The 23,073-nt window shown below is 50.1% G+C and overlaps 1 protein-coding gene across 1 annotated transcript in view; it reads left to right on the plus strand.

Moving 5' to 3' along the window:
- TNFRSF11A (TNF receptor superfamily member 11a) overlaps positions 1-23,073 on the plus strand; it is a 281,431-nt gene that overhangs the window by 206,548 nt on the left and 51,810 nt on the right. Inside the window, exon 7 of the mRNA XM_069613673.1 lies at positions 15,416-15,526. Coding sequence (XP_069469774.1) covers positions 15,416-15,526 — 111 coding nt within the window. The remainder of the gene's footprint in view (positions 1-15,415; positions 15,527-23,073) is intronic.

Raw genomic sequence — 23,073 nt, forward strand, 5'->3', positions numbered from 1 at the left:
GATCCCCTTGAAGGGGACAAGGCCACCTCGGAACCAGCCAAGGTTCCTAGGACCGAAGCTCCAACAGAGAGGGGAGCCAACTCCGGCGGGACCAGAACTGAGCTAACAACAACACAGTCACCCTGGACATTCTGATGCACCAACCCACCCGGGGCAGAAGGGGAATAGGCGGAAAGGCATAAAGGAAAACCCCAAGACCACTGAGAGGGCGTCCATCCCCCAATCCCCCCGGCCTGGAACCGAGAGCAGAAGAGAGGAACTTCTGCTGAGGCCGGGGATGCAAACAGGTCTAGAACCCGGGACCCTAATCTGACACAGGTCACCGCAAAGACCTGGGCCAACAGGACCAGTTCCGCCGAGGTGTGAAAACCGGCGTCTGAGAAGATCCGCTTGAACATTGTCCACCCTTCTGATACGTGAGGCCACCAGAGACACCAGATGAGATTTCTCCCAGGTGCCTATCAGTGCTGCCAGAGCATTCAAGGAGCGGCCAGAACCCCTTTTGCAGTTGACATATGCCAAGGCCGTTGTATTGTCCGATCGGATCAAAACTGCCGACCGTCCAGCAACTCCTTGTAGTACACCAGAGCTTGGACAATGGCACAACTCTTGCCAATTGGATGATCGCCGGCTCTCCCCAGATCTCACAACCCTTGAGCTGAGAGGACCCCCAATGTAGACCCTTTCTGCCGGCGTCGGTAGTAAGAGAGGCCACAGGAGGATGGACCATGCACACCTCAGCATGTAGACCTGAAACCCCCCGCCACCACAGCAGGGAGACTCGCAGCGCTGGGGACACTGAAAACACAACTACGAAAGCCGAGACGTCGGAAGCCAGTGGAAGAGAGTATAAGACACCAGGGGACGTAACCGAAGACGGGCTCAAGGAACCGGAAAACACGCAAGACGCCACGTGCCCCGTAACTTCAGCAACAGGCGAGCCGAGACACACTGCCTTCTGAGAACCCAGCCCAAACCAGCCAGCAAGCGCCCCCCCCCCCCTGCACAACATCCAGAGTACGCTCTCCCCAGACGTCCGGACAAGCAGTGCAGGGTCTTGAGACCCATAAGCAGTTGACACATCCTAGAAGGCATAGGGACCAGTAGAAAACTTGACCCTGAACAGGGAGAGGAATGGGCAAGACGGTAACCCACAACAATCGTTCGGAGAGAACTGATCCCATGGCCAACCACTTGGACCGTGAACTGTGTACTAAAGTCCTAACCATGCAAACCTGGACAGGAGGAGACAGGAACTGCAACTGATACCCCCCTCCGGAAGGAGCCCATTACCCAGGAAGCCGAACCCCACCGGTCCCATACACCTCCGAGAAGATAGAGACGAGGAGCCAGGGAAAACCGCCAGTCACTGCACTTGCACCAGAGGAAAATCACAGGATGTTGAAGCATGCCTGCGCCACAATATAACAGCATGCTTGTCAGCCCACAAAAAGATCCCATTTATCAAAAGGAAGATACAGGACAGCCCAGAAGTCCAGCAGACCATGCCCTCCCCTCCCCCAGCCGACAGAGGAGCCACCAGGCTGGCGTCAAAAGGGCAGAGTACTGTCACAAAGCGGGGCAAAGCAATCCATCCCGGATAGCAGACATGAAAGGCAACCCACCACCTGGGGTATTCCTACGCTGGAAAAACCCACTGAAGTGACATCCCCCTCCACCGACACCAGGGGCTCTGAGAACCCCTCTAAGCACAGACATGTGCCACCATGTGCCATATCACTTCCCACAAGTCTGAGAGGAGGCGTGAAAGCAACACGTCGGCACCGGAGGACCTAGGCCCTAAAAGAAGAGACACTGGGAACCCTCTGAATGGCCATTACTTCCATGATGCATTTTCTATAATTCCATGCCGGACAAGAGAAAAGAAAATCATCTCCTTTGACCTTCCCTCATGCAGTTCAGAGGAAGAGGACAGGACAAGGAGTCTGCGTCCATAGCTTGCACAGACCCAAACACACCACTAACTCGCCACATTGCTGAGAGGTGGATTGAGCCCTGTATCCAGTAGCTGGTAGCCCCAAGCTCTAAATCGTTCCAATGCGTTGGTCTAGGAAGGTTGAAGGGCTGAGTCAGCACCGCAGAGACTCGAACCCAAAGTGTAGACTATGCCAGGCCGGTACTCTTCCGGCCGCTTGCAGACGCGTCCAAATCTGTGCCGTTTTCGCAGGCTGCACGCAAAGAATGCAGCCAACATCCGGTGCATCCTGGGCTGCGTGTGTCTGAGGAGCGGGTGGTATGTGACATGTCTGTGACAGAACAGAGCCCCCGCACTTTCAAAGACTCTCTGCCACTGTCACCCCACGACAAGAGGCAGAGAGGCCTCACAACAAAAAGGGAAGGCTAGGCCATACTGCCAAGTGCTTGCCATTATTTCCAATAAAGATGTGTACACAGAGCACGAGGAAACGGCATGTTGAAGGAGTCAAGATGGCCATACCAGCAGGAGAGGGGAAAAATATCAAGCACAGTCCTCCCCTCTCCTTACCTTCCCCCAGAGCATGCAGCTAACATCCGGTGCATCCTGGGCTGTGTGTGTCTGAGGAGCGGGTTTTATGTGACATGCCTGCGACAGAACAGAGCCCCCGCACTTTCAAAGACTCTCTGCCACTGTCACCCCACGACAAGAAGCAGAGAGGCCACACAACAAAAGCACAGAGCACGAGGAAAAGGCCTGTCGAATCAAGATGGCCAAAACAGGAGGAGAGGGGAAAAAACATCAAGCCCAGTCCTCCCCTCTCCTTACCTTCCCCGGGCCATGCAGGACCCAGGACACAATGCTCACGCTGCGGTCCGGAGCCCAGCAAAGAACCGAGCGAGCAATCCCGCTCAACTGTGACCCCAAGCCCCGCAGGTGGCCCTGGAGCAGCGCTGCACCTGAGGGAGCCGAGGGCCCCGCCACACAGCCCCCCCCCCCAGGGGGCCGGCAATCGGTGCTCCCCAGTGCCCCGCACCGGGAAGAAAAAGTCCAACCTGCCGGAGGCAGGAAAAATTAAACTGAGTGACGTGGATGTGGGGGAGGAGTTATAGGAATTTAAAGAAATAGAAGAAGGTCCTGTGTCGGAGGCAGGGGCCTCATGAAGTAAGTACTGGGACGAGGAAGAGTGGACGTGGAGGTAATGCTGGTTACGGTTTCTACTCACCGGAAATAGTCACCAACAGGTGGTCGGCGTAACTCCGTGAGAACTGTGAAGTAACTGCAATGAGAAACAATGTTAGTGGCAGGATCACTTTGGCATCAACGAGCAGTGACTCACGCGAGAATGAGATCTGGTTTAGTTATCAGCCAATGGGAAGCGCACGTTTTGTTTATGTTTTAATTCAAAATGGAGCTCTGATGCAAAAGTCACATAGAGAGGTAGAACGTAGTAAATTTCAGTTGGGACGTCCGGTTTTATGGTATTTAATATGTGTTCGTTTCCGCTGTATCCATATATATTTTCTTGTCTTTTTATCTGTATGTACGTGTTTCCGTACACGCGGATCATTATAAATTGGTTGTAGTGTGTATTCGCACACACACACTCTGCAGATTCGGGTTTCAGCCCCAATATCAACGTGGTGTCATTTGCTTGAACACATAGAACAGGGCGCCTGAAAATGAAAGTACATTTCATCCACACCTTTCCCAAGAAATGCCAACGTTTGCAGCTAGCATTTGCTTTCGTTTTCTCAGAAACTCGCTCACCTGGAACTAGGATGCAATATGTCTAATGGTGTTGGACTGCAGAAGACGTGTTTCCTTAGTCACTGTTAAGATTGAGAACGTGATGGTTGAAGGGACAGATGAGTATACCTATTCGGGTTGTAATATCTCGGTGAAACAGAGTCGGCTTGGACGACTGCCATTGAGACAAAAGTCCACAGACCATTGGTTGCAATCTTGCACTTTTGGAACATAAGTAGTGGATTTAGTGCTGGCGGTTTACAAACAGTGTATATAGTTCCTTTAATGTCATGTGGCATGGAGACCTGGGAAGGCCTGGTGTGGCTAGATCGAGTGGAAGGAACTACACTCAGGCGTATGTTCAGTCTGCCCATTGGTGTTCCTCCGAGCGCGATTCGTTCAGAATTGCGCCTTACGTTCCTAAGCACTTTGGTACGGATTAGGCAATGCTCTCTGTTGATACAAATTAACAGCACAGATTCTATTCCCTTATTTATCTTTTAAAGGGTGAATTATCTGGACGAGGAACAAATAAACTTAATTGGTTGAGCTCAACATGTAAGGAGTTCTTCAAAAATATTGATTGGTCACCGGATTTGGAGGAAAGTGGTTGTAAAGTAATATCTAGCCTGAAAAAAAGTCTAGAAATTGGGATTTTGAAAATAATTTGACCACAGCTAGATTTTATTCCTCCATTCAGCAAATGGTAAAATATACTTGTATATTGGGGAGACAGGAAGGATATCTGCGTGAATCCGCCAGCCTGCAAATAAGACGATTCCTGTTGATGATTAGATTTAGCCAATGACCATGTTATGTTGCATTGGGAGCTAGAATGCATATTCCAAAGCACAAGAGAATTCGTCGTGTATACCACGATGGAGGAACTATTGAGACATCTCAGCATGTATTGACTATCTGCCTCCGGTTTGGTAGTTGCGCGCATAAGGCCTTTAGGTGAATTTGTATTTGATAAGGAAATTGAGCTCTTGCCAATTTTGGGGCCGATGCTTACAGGGGTTCATCCTGGCTTTAACTATTGCACTTGATGATATCTGGAGAATATTTGTAGCTGAAGTGGAAACACAAGTATGATGTTACAAGTATGATGTTCTGCGCTCTGAACCCACGGTCGTGTAGTTCATAACAACAATTCAAATAAATAGTTAAATGATATACAGATCAATGTTTTTAGACTAAATTATTAATGCTATGTTTACTGAATCTTTTGTATGATATGAAATGTATCGTTTTGATTGTGTATTCATTGCACTGTGACCTGCTATGGTGTGGAAAGCTTATGCTATAACACGTCAAATAAAAAATAAACAATATTTCTCCTTAACCTTTATTTTGTCACTCACACATCCGTATTTGCTCAAAATATTCCACATAAACTGAACTCGCACAGCAAGCCACACTTTTGACCTTAAAACCAAGGGACGCGTCTTAGACGCATATAGACGAGCCTGCGGTCAGGTCCGACCAGAGCCCTATTACTGCAGCCATCCAAGCGACTTTAAAGGAAAAGCCACTTAAGTGTTTGCACAGCCATGGGCCTGCAATGCATGACTGCAGCCCTGGAAGACAAGCAAGACACCCACTTTTTCTCTTTTTTTCTGTTTACTCAAAAACAAATACAGACAGGCAACCAACTGATTTCTGTCTGTATACATGGGTAAAAATCAATAAAACCGGAAAACCGTGAGCTTGGCTTTAATTTTCATGGCACGATATTTCTCATAACGCCAGAAATGGCTGAATTACTGGGTTATTGTGGTCTAGAAACACTTGTGTACAGGCACGTTATAAATGACATATCATATTGCGCCACGATGCCTCTGGGCTGCAGGGGCGCTAAACAAATGCAAATAAATAAATAAATATCATTGTGGCATCACGCGACGAAAGACTAGTGGCACAGTTTCGGGGTGGTCCGTCAGACGGGTGTGGGTGTTATCAGAGAGGTGGTATGGCATTATTAATGCCAGATGAGGTTTTGGCGATACTTCGAAGCCAGGTTACCCTAATTGACGCTATTGGCAAGCACTAATGCCGTATGATGCTCACTTCTTCCCAATGACCAGTTTTTGGCAGCGCGGGTCAGTTCTTCAGTGTGTTAGCAGTCCAGTAACCACACACACCAGGAGTCAGAGATGGGAGGAAGTCACCATTATATACGGATACTGCCCAGCTGGGAGCAATCTGGCGGCTAGAGCATTTGCACTACAAAGTCACAATGACTTAATGGCATTGCTTCCCCAATAAGTTCCGCGCGCTTATAGGTCAACTCGAAGTCATTTCCTTGGTGCATGGAAGCTAGAGGTTTCCACAAGAGAGAAACTCCCCACGAGTTGAAGTAAAAGCCCTCAACAAGCGAGGAGACGCGCACAACCAGAATCATTGGTAAACCGTACCGCTAGTTCTTTGCATTTTTACAGATCGTCCCTTTACATCAAAGGCTTGAGAAACGTGTCCTTGAAGCTTGGGGCCTCATTACACGGATGGCGGTGGACCAAGGTGCTATTAGCACCTTGGTTCATGCCGGTAAAATACCGGCACCTCCTTTGTGGAAAGGGGAATTACCGCCCTATTCCAAGGTTGGTGGGGCGATAATTCCCCCTTCCCCCATTGCCCTTCCCCATTCCCATTTTTGCCCCATAGGGCATAATGGGAATGGGGAAGATGCTAATTACGGCACCGCAAATTGCGGTACCGTAATTAGCTCCCTGGTCCCTTTGCGGGTTGGTTTTTAACGCCTGCAAAAAGCAGGCGCTAAATTCCCCAACCCGCAAAGGGACCTCGTAGTAAGACGCTAAGGGTTTACCGGTACCGGTAGAGTAAACCCTTACCGCCTACCGTGTAATGAGGCCCTTTGTCTTTCTCCTGAACTAAATATAGAATCGGCTCAGGCCGGACATTCAAGCACAGCCAGTTTCCCAAGTCACAGCTGGGCAGACACACCCACAGCGTCCGTGGCTCTGCAGGTCACTAAGGTGCTCAGGTTGCAAACACATTTCTTTTATCCGTGGCAGACTTTCATATGCATAACGGAACATTTCCAAAACACCAGTTACCTTGCAAATCTGTGCTAGTTAAAGTGAGCAACACAAAGCGCCCATTTAAAGATTTGTTTATATCCTTAGGGCCCGATTCATGGAATTTTTGCACGGTTCAAAGTGACTTTGCACTGCTGAAAAGCGACTTTGCGCTGCCGACACAGACCCTGATTCATGGAACTGTGCAAACTGTATTTTCGCAGTGCAAAGTCATTTTGTACTGCAACAATGACCACTTGCACCGAATTTGAACTGCAAAAATACACATAGCACAGTTCCGTGAATCAGGGTTTGTATCGGCGGTTCAAAGTCACTTTAAACCGTGCAAATATTCCATGAATCAGGCCCATGATGTCTACTATCTTGATATGGAAAACAATAAAGTTGCTTTAAGTCACTAATCAAATGTTTTCAAGATCATGAATAACAACGAGCTGGAAGTTTGTGACAAATAATTTGCATATCTATCTTTATTACACAACAACTTTTATTACAGGTCTTAAATCACTGAAAGTAGGGGGGCGCTGTTGAGCGCTGAACAAGATGGCCGCCTGAGCGTTCCTCTCCGTGGCAGGCAGATCTTATGATCCTTCGTTTGGCACCTTCCTGCCTGGTACTCTGCCCTGGAGGGCACAACTCTGCCTATTGAAGATATTGGGCACCATCTGCCCCGATCGAAATCGGAGCCGGGAGCCCCGAGATCTGAACGTCTCTCTCCCCTCCCCCATCGGCGCTGCGGCTTCACGCCAACATCGAGCCTGACGGGGGGAGACTTGCCGAGCCTTTCTCGCCCGCATCTGCTGTTGCATATCCTGCGGGGGCGTCCCCGTACCTGCTACTAGACCACCCCCGGCTGCTGTGGGGAGCCGCGGCTGCGTCCGCCGCGGCTGTGCGACCTGGAACCTGCTGTTCGTGTGGGGGAGGGCCTGCCGGAGGCTTCGTGGACCCGGCCCCCCTCGCCTGCCTCTGCTGTCCCGTGTCCCGTGGGGACGGGCCCCTGGAGGCCGCGGCCCCCGCGCCTGCTCTTCGACCATCTCCCGCTGCTGCGGGGGTGCCGAGGCTGCGGCCGCTGCGGCTGCGGCCGCTGCGGCTCTGAGACTCAGCACCACGTTCAAGGACTCCTACAGAGTCGCCGTGTCCTGGCCGTGCCGGTGGGCCCTCCGGAGGCTGCGTGGGGCTGAGGCGCGCCACAGGACACCAGACGCCGTGCCCCCTGGCCGGCCCTGCCGGTGTAGACCCGGAGTTGTCGGGGAACGTGGTGGTGGGGTGCCCCTCACCTCCCCCCCACCCCCTCCCTGCTGGACTCTGGGATCTCGCGTGCTGGACTGGCACTTGGCACACTTGAACCCCCCCCCCCTGGAGTGCCCCTCCGCCATCACCTGCTCGCCTCGTCGGGGGCGCCCTGGACCTCACTTGCCTCTGGATCGCCGTCTCCTGAGCGGTCCCAGGCCTGCTGGATCACATGGGACCTGCCAACCAGTGCGCCCTAGGACTTCAGGTGCAGGCTCGCAGGGGGGACCAAGGTACGTCAAGGGGGGGTGCTGCTGCGCACCCCCCGGTCTGGTTTCGTGACCCTGGGGCAAACATTGAACACTGATCTTCCCCCGTGCCCGCTGTGCCTGTACTCCCATAAGCACCAACTTTTTCGGTGTGCCCCCCTGCTTGGTGGTTCTCCCTCCACTCATTTGTTCTACTGGGGGCACCCCTGGGCCTTGCTGGTCATCCATATCCCCACTCCTGGGGGTCTCCTATCCCTGGGGTGGGCCGCAGCGTTCTTGGAGCTACCACTCTACACAGGCTCTGCCTTTCACCTAGGTCCTGCCTCGCCCCACATCGCTGCTCCCGGGGCTGTGGCCGGCCCGCCCCTGCTGGGTCAAGCATACCTGAACCCCTACATCCCCGGCGACGACCGGGCAGCATCATCCACACTCCTGGGGTCTCCTGCTCTTGTGCTCCCCTGGCATCGCCCCCCAGGCCCCTCCTGGACTAGCTAAACTTCTAAGCTTCTACAATCTGTACTGGCAGCCGCAGCATTTCCACTTATTGATCCATAGCCTCTGGCTCCTTCGGGCTACCCCCGGTTCCATACCACACTTCTGTATACTGTGCCGCGTGGTGCCTGGTCCGCGTTCCCCCGCCTTTCTCCTTGGGCTTTTGGGCCCCCCCCTCACCCCGCCCAACCTTCAACACTGCCAGGATGACCAAGGTGGGCGCGAGGAAACAGAGTTCTATCAACATGTTTGCGAGGGCGGCGGTGAGTTCGCCGGAGGAGCCCGCTGGGCAGGCCCCTGCCGCTTCATCTGATACAACCCCGGTCTCCCAAAACATGATGGACTTTATCCGGGAGGGCTTCACCGCACTCCACTCAAAATTAGATGATATGAACGGCACTATATCCTCTATTAAAGCCCACATCGAGAGAACGGATAGCCTAGTGTCGGAGGTCGAGACACGGGTCGGCTCCGCTGAGGGCGCACTGGGTGCCCTCCGCTCTGAGGTTGCTGCTCTCTCCGGCCGAGTCCTTGAGGTGGAAAAGAAGAATGAAGACTTGGAATCCCGCTCAAGGCGTAACAACCTCCGCATTATTGGGGTTCCCGAGAACGAAATCCATGAGCCGATGGAGGATTTTGTTGAGCATACATTGCTGTCGCTCCTGGACTCACCCAAGCTTTCCCCCCACTTTGCTATTGAGCGGGCACACCGCGCCCTGACGGCTAAACCTAAGCCCGGGGCTCCACCTCGGCCCATCATAGCCCGAATGTTGAACTACCGTGACCGTGACGCCCTCCTCAGGGCCGCAAGGCTCAAGGGTGAGCTATCACTGGGTGGCGCGAGAATTCATCTTTACCCGGACTTTTCAACAGCCGTCCAACGTGAACGCAAGAATTTCCAAGCGGTGAAGCGAAGATTGCGAGACCACTCAATCAAATACGCTATTCTCTACCCCGCCAAACTTCGCATAGAACATGCTAACAAGGTGTTTTTCTTCACAATCCCAGAGGAGGCCTCCAAATTCATTGACGAACATTTCCCTGGCTGATCCCCCTCCTCCGACCACGGCTCTACAGTTACCCTTTTGTGCCCGACGGGGAGAGGCCAGGCCTGGCCGCCCCCCTGCATCGGGACCACATTGATCCTCTATTCCGTAATCTGTTTGTTCTGCTCATTTTACAAATATGTGCCATACCACCATGTGCAAAAACTTTGCCCTAGTTACTGGTAATTCTATTGTGGGCACCTCTTGTTCTACTCGATCTGCCGTAGCCTGGAGCGACGCGGCCAGTCCGGCCTACAGGCCCCCAGGCGCTGATGCCTCTGGTTTGGTTTTGGTTGAGGGGGGTTGGGATTGTTATCCCTCTGTTTGGGGGAGGGATGTGAGTGGGGGTGGGACATGTTTGGGGTTATGTTATTAAAAAGTTAGCGCTGGCAGCAAGGGCGGACCGCGTAGTGGCACTCAGGTATGGTTGCCGCAGGACTGCGGAACTAACCCACTGGTTATTGCCATTTTCTCTTATTCAAACGCCACTGCATCTGTGACCGAGAGTGACTTGATCTTCATGAGCTGGAACGTACGGGGGTTGGGCAATTATAAAAAGATGAGACAGCTCCAGTTGCAGGCCGAGCGCCATGGGTCCAAGATTCTCTTTCTTCAAGAGACACATGCCCGCACGGAACAGTGCATGCGATTTGCCAAAACCTGGGAAAACCTGGGGCCCCCACAGATTTTTCACCAATTTCTCTACTCAAAGCCGCGGGGTTATGACCCTCATTCACAAGAGTCTCAAGTTCACCCTTATTTCCTCACAGATTGACCCCCAAGGCAGGTATGTTCTGCTTCATGCCACACTCCAGAACAAGGAAGTGGTTCTGCTGAATATCTATGGCCCTAATTTAGATGACCCGGAGATTTATGTACAGATCACGTCCCTCCTCGATGGCTTCCCCCTTGTCCCCATCCTCTGGGGTGGTGATTTCAACACAATCTTCGATGTAGCCCTCGATAGATCTGGCACCAAGCCCCGTCATCTCTCCAGGGCAGCTTATGCGGCCCTATCATCCTTACCACGCCTGGCCATGGTAGACGCATGGAGGTTCTTTTACCCGGATTGCCGCATTTACTCTTTCTACTCCTCAGTTCACGACTCCTATTCCCGAATTGATAGGCTGGTGAACTCCAACGTTTTGATTAAGAACGTTATACAATTAATGATTCTCCCCAGAACCCTGTCTGACCATTCTCCAGTTACGATTACCGTAGGTTGGGGCCCGGACCCCGGCCGGACTCGCTGCTGGAGGATGAAGCCCCTTTCCCTACTGGACCCGGAGTTCTGCTCCGAGCTCGAGGAGTCTATCGAAGAGTTCTTCGGGTTTAACACAGGCTCGGTAACATCTCAGGCCACTCTCTGGGAGTCCTTCAAGGCATATATTAGAGGGATTGCGCTGTCCAAGGAGAATGGGGTCCTTAAGTCGATCCGGAGAGATCTTGCCGCGAGCGAATCCAAACTATCGACCCTGGAAGCTACATGCTCACTTCACTCTACCCCGGGTAACCTAGCGGACATCGGGGTGGCGCTAGATACGTTTCGATCCCTCGCTGAACGCGAACAAAGGTTTTTGGACAATCCCGGTATTGCGAGGAGATACGGGGAGGGTGAACGCCCTGGCCGATTTCTGGCGAGACTGATCCGTCACAAGTCGGGGTCCCCACACATACTGGGGATCGAGAGGCCCGACGGCTCCATGGCTGTCTCCTCACAGGATATCAATGCGGAATTTTTCACTTTTTATGAAACCCTATATTCTAACTCAGATGAGGTCTCGATGGCGGAGATCGACTCCTTTCTCGATGCCCTTCCTTTGTCGACTCTATCTCCGGAGACCGCTGGTTCCCTTGACTCCCCACTCACGCTAGAGGAGATCTCAGAGGCTATCGACTCCTTATCCTCGGAGAGAGCCCCCGGCTCGGACGGTATCCCAGTCGAATTTTATAAGCGTTACAAGTCACTGCTGCTCCCCCACTTGCTGGCTCTATGGGAGGAGTCGGTGGAGGCTGGTGTATTTCCCCCTTCACTCCGTGAGGCCACAATTACAGTATTACTTAAATCCGGCAAACCCCCCTCGCAATGTGGCTCATATCGCCCGCTATCACTTATAAATTGTGATGTCAAAATATACGCAAAGGCTCTGGCGCTCCGTCTAGCTCCCCTTTTACCATCCATCATCCATCCGGATCAAGCGGGCTTCATCCCAGGTCGCTATACTTCCCTGAACCTGAGGCGTCTATTCAACATAATTAACAGAATCAGCCCCGAGACAAGCGCAGTGGCGGCCACACTCTACATGCAAAAAGCATTCGACTCAGTTTCATGGCGGTATCTGTGGCGGGTTCTCGAGAGCTGCAAATTTGGTCCCTCCTTTCTCTCCTGGGTTAGATTGCTTTACTCAACCCCTGTGGCCAGGGTCCGCACCGATGACCGTTGCTCCCCTCTCTTTGAGATCGCCAGGGGGACTAGACAGGGGTGCCCCTTCTCTCCTTTGATCTTTGCGATAGCGGTAGAGCCGTTCGCTGATATGCTCCGCCAATTTCATGCTCACAGAGGCCTCCGCACTGCGGGCCAGGCGGACATAGTGTCCCTATATGCGGATGACGCATTACTGTTCATACGCTCCCCCTCCACCAACCTACCCCCGATACTGGACGACATCATTCAGTTTGGTCGGATCTCGGGCCTTAAGGTGAATTGCTCGAAATCCATTCTCTTCCCACTCACGGAATGCACCCTCCCCCCTCCTGACACACTGGGATTCACATGGGCTCAATCCACGTTCACCTACCTGGGGATAGCGGTAACACGCCAGCAGTCACTGACCTTCAAGGAGAACTATCAAAAGTATCTCACATATCTTACGGCCAAAGTTCTAGTCTGGGACAAGCTCCCGATATCCCTCGCGGGTAGAATAGGGCTACTGAAGATGGTGGTGTTGCCTCAGTTACTTTACAGGTTTACCAAGGTACCCTTGTGGCCAGGCCGGAGCTTCTTCCGTGATTTGACCCGCACAGTTAACTCCTTTCTTTGGCACTCGGGGGCAGTCCGTCTCAAAATCGAGACCTTGTCTACCCCTATGACCAACGGGGGCTTTGGCGCCCCGGACTTCCTTAAATACTGGCTGGTATCCCAGATACAATATACGTCCTACTGGTTCAACACGACGGACCCCCCTCCGCATGTCCGACTCGAGAAGCTGGCGGTCTGTGACCGCGACATTCGTTCTTTGGTGATACAACCTGCTCCCCTGGCACTGGACTCACAGAGCCCGGTCGCCTGTACATCCCTTGCACTGGCGAGAACTTGGTGACTGACCGGGACTGCTTACGCCTTCCACGGTAACCTCCCTCTTTGGAACTTCTTCCCGGGGGTCCCACGGGTGTCGTCACTCACGGTCCGCCGCTGGGCTGAAGCGGGTTATGAGCTGCTGCGGGACGTGTTTGATCAGGGTATATTTGTCGAATGGTCTGATCTCCCACTGCCCTTGAGGAGCGGTCGGAGTGTATGGCTCCAATATTCGTCTCTCCGCAGGACCCTTAAGCGCAACTACCGAATGTTCCCCGCATTGCCACCGGATGACCCTGCCATCGAGGAACTCACCTCCCCCTCGCCCATGAGAGGCAAAATCTCCAGTCTTTACACGATGCTGCAGTCCAGATCTGTCCCAGAATTTGCTAAACTAAAGCGTGCTTGGGAGGTGGATCTGGGTGTTGAAATGTCGGATGAGCGCTGGGCACACTTATGCGAGTGCACACACCGAGTGTCCCTCAACTCCCGCTTTAAACTTATCCAATTCAAAGTATTACATAGGTTCCACTACACCCCGATCAGACTGCACCGCATGTCCAGTGATCATCCCTCTGGCTGCCCTAGATGTGGTCAAGACGATGCCGACTACATCCACATGATTTGGTCCTGCCCCCGCCTTTCACAGTTTTGGGCGGCAGTTTGCTCGACGGTGTCTGCTATGCTCGATCATCCCTTTGATCCTTCTCCGGCGCTATGCCTCTTCCATGACCTCCCTGGCCTTTCCCGTAATTCCAAAAAACTAGCTGGCCTCTGCATGCTTCTTGCGGTACGATCAATCCTGCTCTGTTGGCTTCGCCCCTCACCTCCCACCCACGCCCAATGGCTAAGGGCAGTCACGTGGGCCTCGGACACCGAGGAAACCTGGGCCCACATGCAACCTACTCACTCCAGGCCTAGGAACATCTGGCTCAGGTTCCGTTCATACATGTCTGATCTCAACACGACACTAGACGCTTCACCCCTGCCAGCTTCCCCCCACCAGCTCGGGTCCTCACCCCTTGCATAGCTCTCCCCCACTCCTCCTATTCCATAAATGTGCCCATTAATTGTGTTACGGTGTGAAGCTACCTTTGAATGCCTATATTGTGTACACTGTATTCACATTGTAAATGCCTAGTGCTGTTCGCCTGTGTTTTGCTGGCACGCTGAATAATAAAAAGAAGTTTAAAAAAAAATAATCACTGAAAGTACTGTGGGGTTAACTAGATTTTTCAGGTTGGCATTATCTTGCATTTTAGGACTTATGGTTTACCATTCAGGATGTGAAAATTAGCCATAATGATATTCTGCTCGCTTAATATGTTGATATAAGGATTTACATGCTGCCATGTGGCTGTATTATGCAATTTGTCTTTTGTAAGTAAACCCTGAAATCCAACTATTTGACCCAAAGTTTGTGATCCTGATCACCCCCCACACACACTCAAACCCCTCACCCCCCCACTCTCCCTCTCTGCCCTCCCAGCCATCCGTACGACCACCCAACTCCCTCCTTTTTGGATGCAGTCACATGATCACTTGTTCTTTTTTTCCACTTCCACGCCTGCACACAACACATCAGCATGTATGGGGCAGCATGCTGTACTGTAGTCTGCATTTGTAAATACATGCCAATACATGTTAATACAAACATAAATGCTTTACATAAAAATGACAATCATTTTAAAAGGAGCCTCTCATGTAACACATTAGAATACCTGCTGGAAAACCTAGGCACCAGAACGGAGGGGTGGGGGGTTAAGATGATTCCATTCCCCCAGTTCATATATATTGTTGAACTGGGGGAATGGAAGTAACTGGTTAAACTCTGTGGGGAAAAAAGTGAAACGTGGATTCTTCTATAAGGAATCTGTCTCCAGTGTTGTTATCTATTAGTTTATTATTGCACAGTTTATCAACATTGGAATGATGGAATGCTAACTAGGGCCTGCTGGGAACTTGTGGCTACAGGTCTCTGAAGCAAGTGTGTTACTCGTTGAGCTATCTTAGCGGCAGTGGTATTTGGGAAATGATATCTGGCAGCAACCACGTTTGAACATCGGTGTGCACACATTATGTTAACAACAAAACATTATGACACAACATGGAATTTATATTCCATATCCCCCCATCCTTTCTCCCCATGTTCTACCTTACTTGCCCTTAAGGTGTTCCTTTTGTATTGAATATACTCGTTTGTCATTGTGCCTACTCCTGAAAATCAATCTGATGGAAGATATGTACATGGTTAAATGTGCTTGGCAGTGGGTGTGTTGCCAGGATACAGAGCATCTGTCAGAAAATTCCTTCATTTAACCCTCCCTTTTATCTTACAGATGGAGAAGAGTTCTTTTACATATTGATTCTCTTGCTCAGTTTTGCCTCTGTGGCATCAGCAAGCATCATCATCTTAATCTGCTACCGGAAGAAGGTTAAAACACTGACAGGTAGTGTCCGACTGATTATATTCTAGGTCTATTTTTTTAAGTGGGTGTGTTCTTTCAGATGTGATATTAATGAACGTGCTGTAGGTCATTATCATGAGATAATTGCCCACCATCCAAATGACATGTCCTGGGTTGAAGGTGCTAAAGGCCACTGCTTGCACATTAAAATTCAAATGTTGTCATGACCTCAGCCGCTGACTCCCCCATTTCCCTGCCGAATCCCTTATAATCTGCTGGTCAATGAGTTTGCCGTGGGAAAGGGAGGAATAGAGGCTGAGGTTGTGACACAAGGGAGAAGCCCTCCCCCCTTCGGTGGTCTCAGTGGGTCACTGTCCTTGAGTTATATTATAAGCTGAGGTTGGAAGGAGAAGGAAGCCGTCTAGCTTGGAAGGAACAGAGCTCTGTCCAGCAAGGGGATACAATAATATGAATACAGTTAGAGGGAATTAATGTGTAGGGAAGGCATGGTATCACAAGTATTGACACTGACACAATGGATACAATTTGTAAAACCTTTATTGAAAATGTTTGGGTTGGAGGAACTCCTATTTTGCCCTATAACTAAGATGGGAGTAGTTTCGACCATCAAATGATAAACAAAATAGTCTTAGTGAAGTCCGTCAAATCAAAATGGCCTATGCTAACAAAATCTAATGCCTGCCTATCTCTTGCACAAAAGTGTAAAAGGGAGAAATGTATGCAAAAATGACAAATCAGTGTTCAAATGATAATGTGGCTGAACCAGCTCTCATCCCCACTTTAAGCCTCATGGGGTACGGGAATCCTTGTAGGCAGGATGACGCACTCTGGCTTGGATTTCAACACAGTACACAGTTCAAAACCGTGGATCGAGGCTCAACTGGCCTTCCACATTAAAGTCTCTTTCTCTGGTTTAAAAATGTATGTTAACCAAAACGTTCACAAAGGTCCCCCTCTGCCGGGCTCAGATGTTTCACCGCACAGTTCTCGTAGGTCCCCCTCTGCCGGGCTCAGACCTCTCACAATAAAGTTCAACACAAAGTTGCAAGGGGGGCTCTCTTCCCCAAGCTTAGTATAGTTCGGGTCTACCTCAAACGGGCTCAGACCCCTTTCTGATGTGGACGTCTTTTCGAATGTGCGTGGTTTTCTTACAGACCACCGGAGGACTACTTTGACTAAACGTTCCCTATTTTACTTTCACTCTTGCCGTTTATTCACCTTGTAGCTTCATACAGTGTACCTTTCACGGAGACTTTCGAATGGGCTACTTTCTTTCACCGCGCCATTCAATTACTTACTATCGCTGATCTCGCAGCTGCATTTTACTTTACTGTTCATTCACGGGTCTGCCTTTCTTTGCGCCTCATCCACATGCGTGCAGCCTTCACTTGTGATATGATGTTGCTACTTCATTCACTTTAACACACACCGCTCTCTCAGGTCACTTGCCAACTCAATGGCTGTATGCTCTTCTTTCTTGTTTTGCGGTTTCCAATTTTCGAGTCAAGGTTAGTACCACAGACTTGGCCTCGCCTCCCCAACTCTGCCATTCACCTGGGAGGGTCGCTGGTGTCCTTGAAACACAAAGCAAGGTTCACTTGTAGGATCTGGCCTTCTCCACGTGTCTTTCACAGTCTCTCGGAGGCAACAACCTCCAGGAGGGAAGCCTTGGGGTTTTCGGCCTGCTGCAATTGACCCTTGGTCCATTGCTCTGCTCCAGTGGGTGTGCCTTTGCCCCGAAAGTTATGCTCGTTCTCGTGTTCCGCCTTGCTCAGAGTGTGTGTTAAGTGTTGCCTTTTATTCGTGTGAGGAGAGCTAACTGCTATCAGGTGTATGCACTTAGGGTAAAGTGCCTGACTTTGCCTGACCCGATTAACGGGACATGTCCAGTATGCTGTGAAAGAGTTAGTCTGGTTACTCTTAGTCACCCTCTTCCTCAGCCCAGTGTTTGTGTAAAAAGGGGGAGGGGTTTGGGACTTCGGTAAATCATAAAAAATAGAATGGGGTAGATGAACACAAGAGGGGGGAATACCATGTCTCACCATCGGCTATCTCACCCCCACTCCCTGAAGACCCCTCAACCAGTTGATCCTCCCGCACTGGTCCACACCCAGGAACTGGATCCAAAAGTGATGGCTGTGTCCTGGCCACCTGGATGACAAGTCCCCGAGAACTAGCGTGTGAGAACCCTTTGATTTCTCACAAATGGTAGGAGAGAGAGGGGATGCAAAGGGTTACAGGCAGAGCATACAGGTCACTTTCTCGCCCCTGCCATCACTTCAGCCTACATCAATGTCTATGACAAGGGCAAAGGGGGAGTAATGATAATGATGTGTTATTTTCTATAGCACTGTTGCCAAAGTGTTTTACAGAGAACATATTCACATACAGTATCATCCACCCAAAGCTGGATGAAAGGCTGAGTTGCCTTGCTGGGATTCTAACCTGAGATCTGCAGGTCACACTAGAGTTGCGACCTCACCGGATTAAGTCTGGGCTAACCAGATTTTACAGAGCTTTGTCCGGTTTCCACACAATAAATTCGGATTTATCTCTTCCATGGGAGGCAGGCTGAGTTTCAAGACTCAGAAGACAGGGCCAACGCACCAGCATGGGGGATTTTAAAAAAAACATGCTTTTAAATGTTTATATTATTTTGTCTAATAACATCACAACAAAGGTACAGGGATACAGTGCATCCTCCACACTGTAATTACAAGAATTCCAATCCCCTCATCTTTTTTTAACACAAAGTTATTTACCCAACTTTCGCCTGAACGATCCTTATAACAATCAGCATACAGACCCCAGATCCAGTTGTACCCTTTACAGGTCATAAATGTCATATCTTCCCAATCCTCCCCACTCACGTGGAAAGAGGATTGAGGATCTTATAAGTCGGGGAGCTCTTGGGTTCATGTCGGAAGGCTCACCTAACATATCATGTACCACATGTCAGACAGTATAGGCCCCTGATCTTGCCCCGTTTCTGGCCCAACATTCCTGACATCCATTTCAGCCCTGATCCATTTTTTGACATAGTCAACCATGTTACAAACCTCAGCCCACGGTCGCTTTCCAACTCATGGCAATATGCCTTTTTGCCAGAAATAACCCTAATGCCACCAGTTTGGTCTCTTGAACACCTCTCTTTTTCCATATTGGGACGAGTCCCAGCAGGCAGTGCCCAATTGACAAATGTACCATTATATCTGTTAACCCATTCAATTTCTCCACCAGCTTTTCCCAGAAAGGAAATACCTTACTGCAACTCCACCACAAATGTATATATATGAACCATCCTTTACCCTGCACCTCCAGCATGTAGGGACCTTAACTTCAGTCATTTTAGCCACCACCCCAGGCGTAATATAGCCCTCATTACACATATGTATTGTATCCAACTGAATCTTACATTCCTTAAAACCTCCTTCATGTGTCTAAGCAGCCTCACCCATTCCTCATCGGTAAATAGTGTATTCCACCGTCACCCCATGCCTGTCTAATTCTAGTCAGTTTTCCAGCATCTTTCCTCAGAATAGACCCATAGAGCTCCAAAACTTTCCTCCCTCATGTCACTAATCCCATCATTGCTTGATTCATCAGAGACTCCTCAAAGCCGCCATCAATCTAGGTTATTCCAAAAAATGTATCGCATTGTTCGATTTAACAATTTTAATTCCTGGAATGTGGCTGCCCGATCACCCAAATAGATATCATCAACCGTTCCCCTAAGCGTACCACTAGAAGAACCTGCCCGTGCTCCCCTAGTGTGGGCACGCCACATACAATCACTGCTCAACTGCATCATAGGTAAACTGGAAGAATTCCTCCTCCGAGTCCAACATCATCCCCAATGCCCGCACCGGTTTTGCTGTATATAGCAGTATGTCATCTGCATACAGTGCGATGCAGTAAGAAACCATACCCACCTAAAGGGATGAATGATTATTTGGCCTTTAGGAGATCTCTGAAGACCTATCTATTCAAGCTTCTCTTTTACCTGTTTGGTAGCACCATGATGTCCTTGGGCGACTGTGCGCTTTATACGTTTGGTATAAACAGATAATTAATCCCCCAACCATCGTACCTACTCCTTATCACTGTCACCAGCGGTTCAATCACCAGTGTAAATACCAACGGTGACAGTAGGCAACCCTACCTAGTGCCTCTCTGCCCACTTCCCATGCCCTTGACAGTGTCCTGTTGACCGTACCCTGGAAGCGGGCCCTTTATACAGTACTTCAGCCCACTCCAAAAATGGATCTCCAGCCCCATCTTCACCAGGACAACATGTCTACTGAATCAAATGCTTCATATGAACCTAGGCTAGCAATTCCCAATTGTCCCCCCTGCCTAGCACACTGATCCAAAATCAAATCAAACACAGTTTCCTCCGATTCTGAGTGGTACTACCCTATATGAAGCCGGCCTGATCTTCATGAACCAACTTGGTCATAACTCTACTCAATCTATGTGCTAGTACTTTACTGTGAATTTTCAGGTCAACATTAATCAGTGACAATGGTCTGTATGAACTGCATTCCTGGGCATCCTTCCCCGATTTGGGTAAAAGGATCACCAACGCCTACAACATGTAGTTCGGAAACGCCCGGCAAGCAAGCCCTTCCTGAAATACATCCAGATGTCAAGGAACCAACAACTGCTTAATGGCATCATAGAGTTCCACCGTCCATCCATCAACCCCTAGTGTTTTATTCCTCCCCAATTTGTCTATAGCCCATTCCACATCTGTTAAATCTATCGCACATTGAGTGCTGTGGCCTCCTCCACCATGAGCAACCGTAATCCTGCCTCCTCCAGTCGCGCCAAGGAACTTGTCTCCACCCTGGGCTGCAACTCATATAACCTGGCATGAAAATCGCAAAATGCCTCATACATGTCTTCCTGCCTAATCGCAATGTCACCAGCTACATTTTCAATACCCGTGATCGCCTGCCCACCTCTATCCCTATTCACTAACCACGCTAAGAGCCGGCCAGACCTATCCCCCTCAACATGTATTTTCACCATGTGAGCCACATAATCAAAGCTCCCCAGCCTCCCCTGCGCAGTAAACCATTCAGTTTGAACGTCTCAGGCTTGTGCCTGTGCATCGGTCCCTGCCCCTAACCTCTTGTCCAATTCAGCCAAGCGTTGTTCAAACTGCAACACCAAATGTTTAAGAGCCCTATGCACCCCTATCTTAGGGGACATACACACTCCTCAAAGGTAGACCATCAGTGCCTCCCATTCGATGACTCTAGAACTTGCTAAGCCCCAATTAGATGCGACGAAGTGTACCAACTCCCCTCTCAGCTTCTCCTGAAAAGCTACATCCTTGAGCATCTTATTATTAAATCTCCAAGTGGGGATCAGGTTGTTCCTCAAAGGTATATGTAGAACCACACAACGTGGTGCATGATCTGACAACATCCTTTCCAAATATTCCACTGAGCCTAACTGGTCAACATGCTCCTCCCCCATAAAAATAAAATCCAACCGAGAATGAGAGGCATGCACCTCAGAAAAACAAGAGTAACCCACGTCAGCCCCATGTTTCAGCCGCAACCCCCCACCCCACTAAACCCAATCACTTCGCCCCTCTCAGGCGTGTCTTTGCTGCCATCCCCAGCGTGCAACACCCTACCGTAGAAGTGTCTAACTGTCCATCCAATATACAGTTAAAGTCCCCCACCCATAGTATCCATCTATCACAATATTTTACAATAACTCCTCCCATCATATCAAAGAAGCTTGCGTTAGCCACATTTGGTGCATATGTCCCCAATATTAACGCTTCATTGCCCAATAATGTACACATCACGCCGGTGTATCGCCCCTCCTCATCTTCTAATATTGAATTCAGCCAAAACAGTATGGTATCACTTACCCAAATTAGCACACCGCTGGTATATGTCGAGAACCCTGATCCCACAACCCTCCCCTTCCAGCACCCAGCCAACCTCTGCACCTCACCACTTTGTGTGTTTCCTGGAGAATGTCAATCATAACACCATGCCTAATCAAGTGAGAATGTATTTAGCCTTTTTTAACCACCCCATTCATTCCTCGAATATTCCAATTTATGATTTTCAGGTCACTACCCATTACCATCGATCACCCACAGAGAATCCACAACCCCAATCCATTCCAACACCTGCCTCCCCTTCACACTGTATCTCAACCCCATCATGACCCCCACCCAACCAATCCCCCCAACTCCAACACCCTCCCCAAGCCCAAACCATAAACCCATACAATCAACCCCCTTGCCCCAACCAACAAAAATGTGTGTAAATAAACTTGAAATACAAGACAAGCCCACCCACTATCCTGTTGTGTCCCATCCTGTAAAGGGCCAGACACAACAGCAATGTAGCAGGCCCAATCGAGAAAACAACAACCTAGGGCAGAGTCTCCTCGCTGAGCTACTCATCTCCTCTGACCCTACAGCCGCTTCATTCCCAGCAACATTGCCCCCTTCTCTTCACTGTACTGCCCGTTCTATGAACCAACAACTGACAATCACATAAATGACTCCCCCACTCCTCCACCTCAAATGTCCACTAAACCCTATGTCACACATAATTGGCGCACTCAGGAGCCCCCACTACCACTGTTGTCCATCATTCCTTTTACCAAAATCAATGTGCCATCTTCGGCCACCCACACTCTGCGCAAGTCAGCAGAGCTCTCACGACCAGAAGTCCCTGGAGCGCTCCGCCCCCTTGCAATGTTAGCAGTAGTCCCCGTCCTATCGCTTTGTGCCTTGCTCAATGGGCCAATGTCCAGCCAGACCCACACATCCTTGGCTGATTTGAAGAAGTGCACCTTGCCATCTGAGATCACCTTCAGTTTCGCCAGGAAGAACATCATGTATTTACAACCCAAGTCCTGCAGTCTCCCCTGTACCACGTCAGAGGACTTACTTTGCCTCAGCACTTCCTGCATTAAGTCCCGAAAGACCCTGATTTGGACTCACCACACTCGATAAGACCCCCTCCACTGTGTATCCTGCAATATAGCATCTCTATAGGATCTTTATAGCTGAAGTTCAGAAATGTCGCCACAATTGGCCTATGTGGAGCTCCAGGGGTTGATTTCCTGCCAGGGACCCTGTGTGCTCTTTCCACCATAAACAGTTTAGACAACCCCTTCACACCACACGTGACCACAAACAAACATTCCAAGAATAACTCCAACTTGTGTTCTTCATCGCCTTCAGGTAACCCCACAATTCAAACATTGCATCTGCGGGAGCGCCCTTCAGAATCCTCAGCTCTATCCTCGATACTCTCATGGCAGTGGCAAGACCCAAAATGTTAGAGTTCAATAGCTGCATCGTGCTGTACACCTATAGTGTACCCAATCTCTGCTCCGCCTCGGTGACCCACTAACTCCCCTTCCTGAGGTCTGCCCTGACCTAGGACACGTCCACTCCTACTTTTCTGAACCTTACCTTCCTAAAACAGTCTGGATTCCTGTATAGCTGCCAATAGTCCTTCCAATGTGACCTGTGCCGCCTGGGGTTCCAGCTGAACACTTGTACCAACTTCGACTGCTCC

The sequence above is a fragment of the Ambystoma mexicanum genome, chromosome 5p, assembly GCF_040938575.1.
Source record: "Ambystoma mexicanum isolate Mex_15411 chromosome 5p, UKY_AmexF1_1, whole genome shotgun sequence".
Lineage (NCBI taxonomy): Eukaryota > Metazoa > Chordata > Amphibia > Caudata > Ambystomatidae > Ambystoma > Ambystoma mexicanum.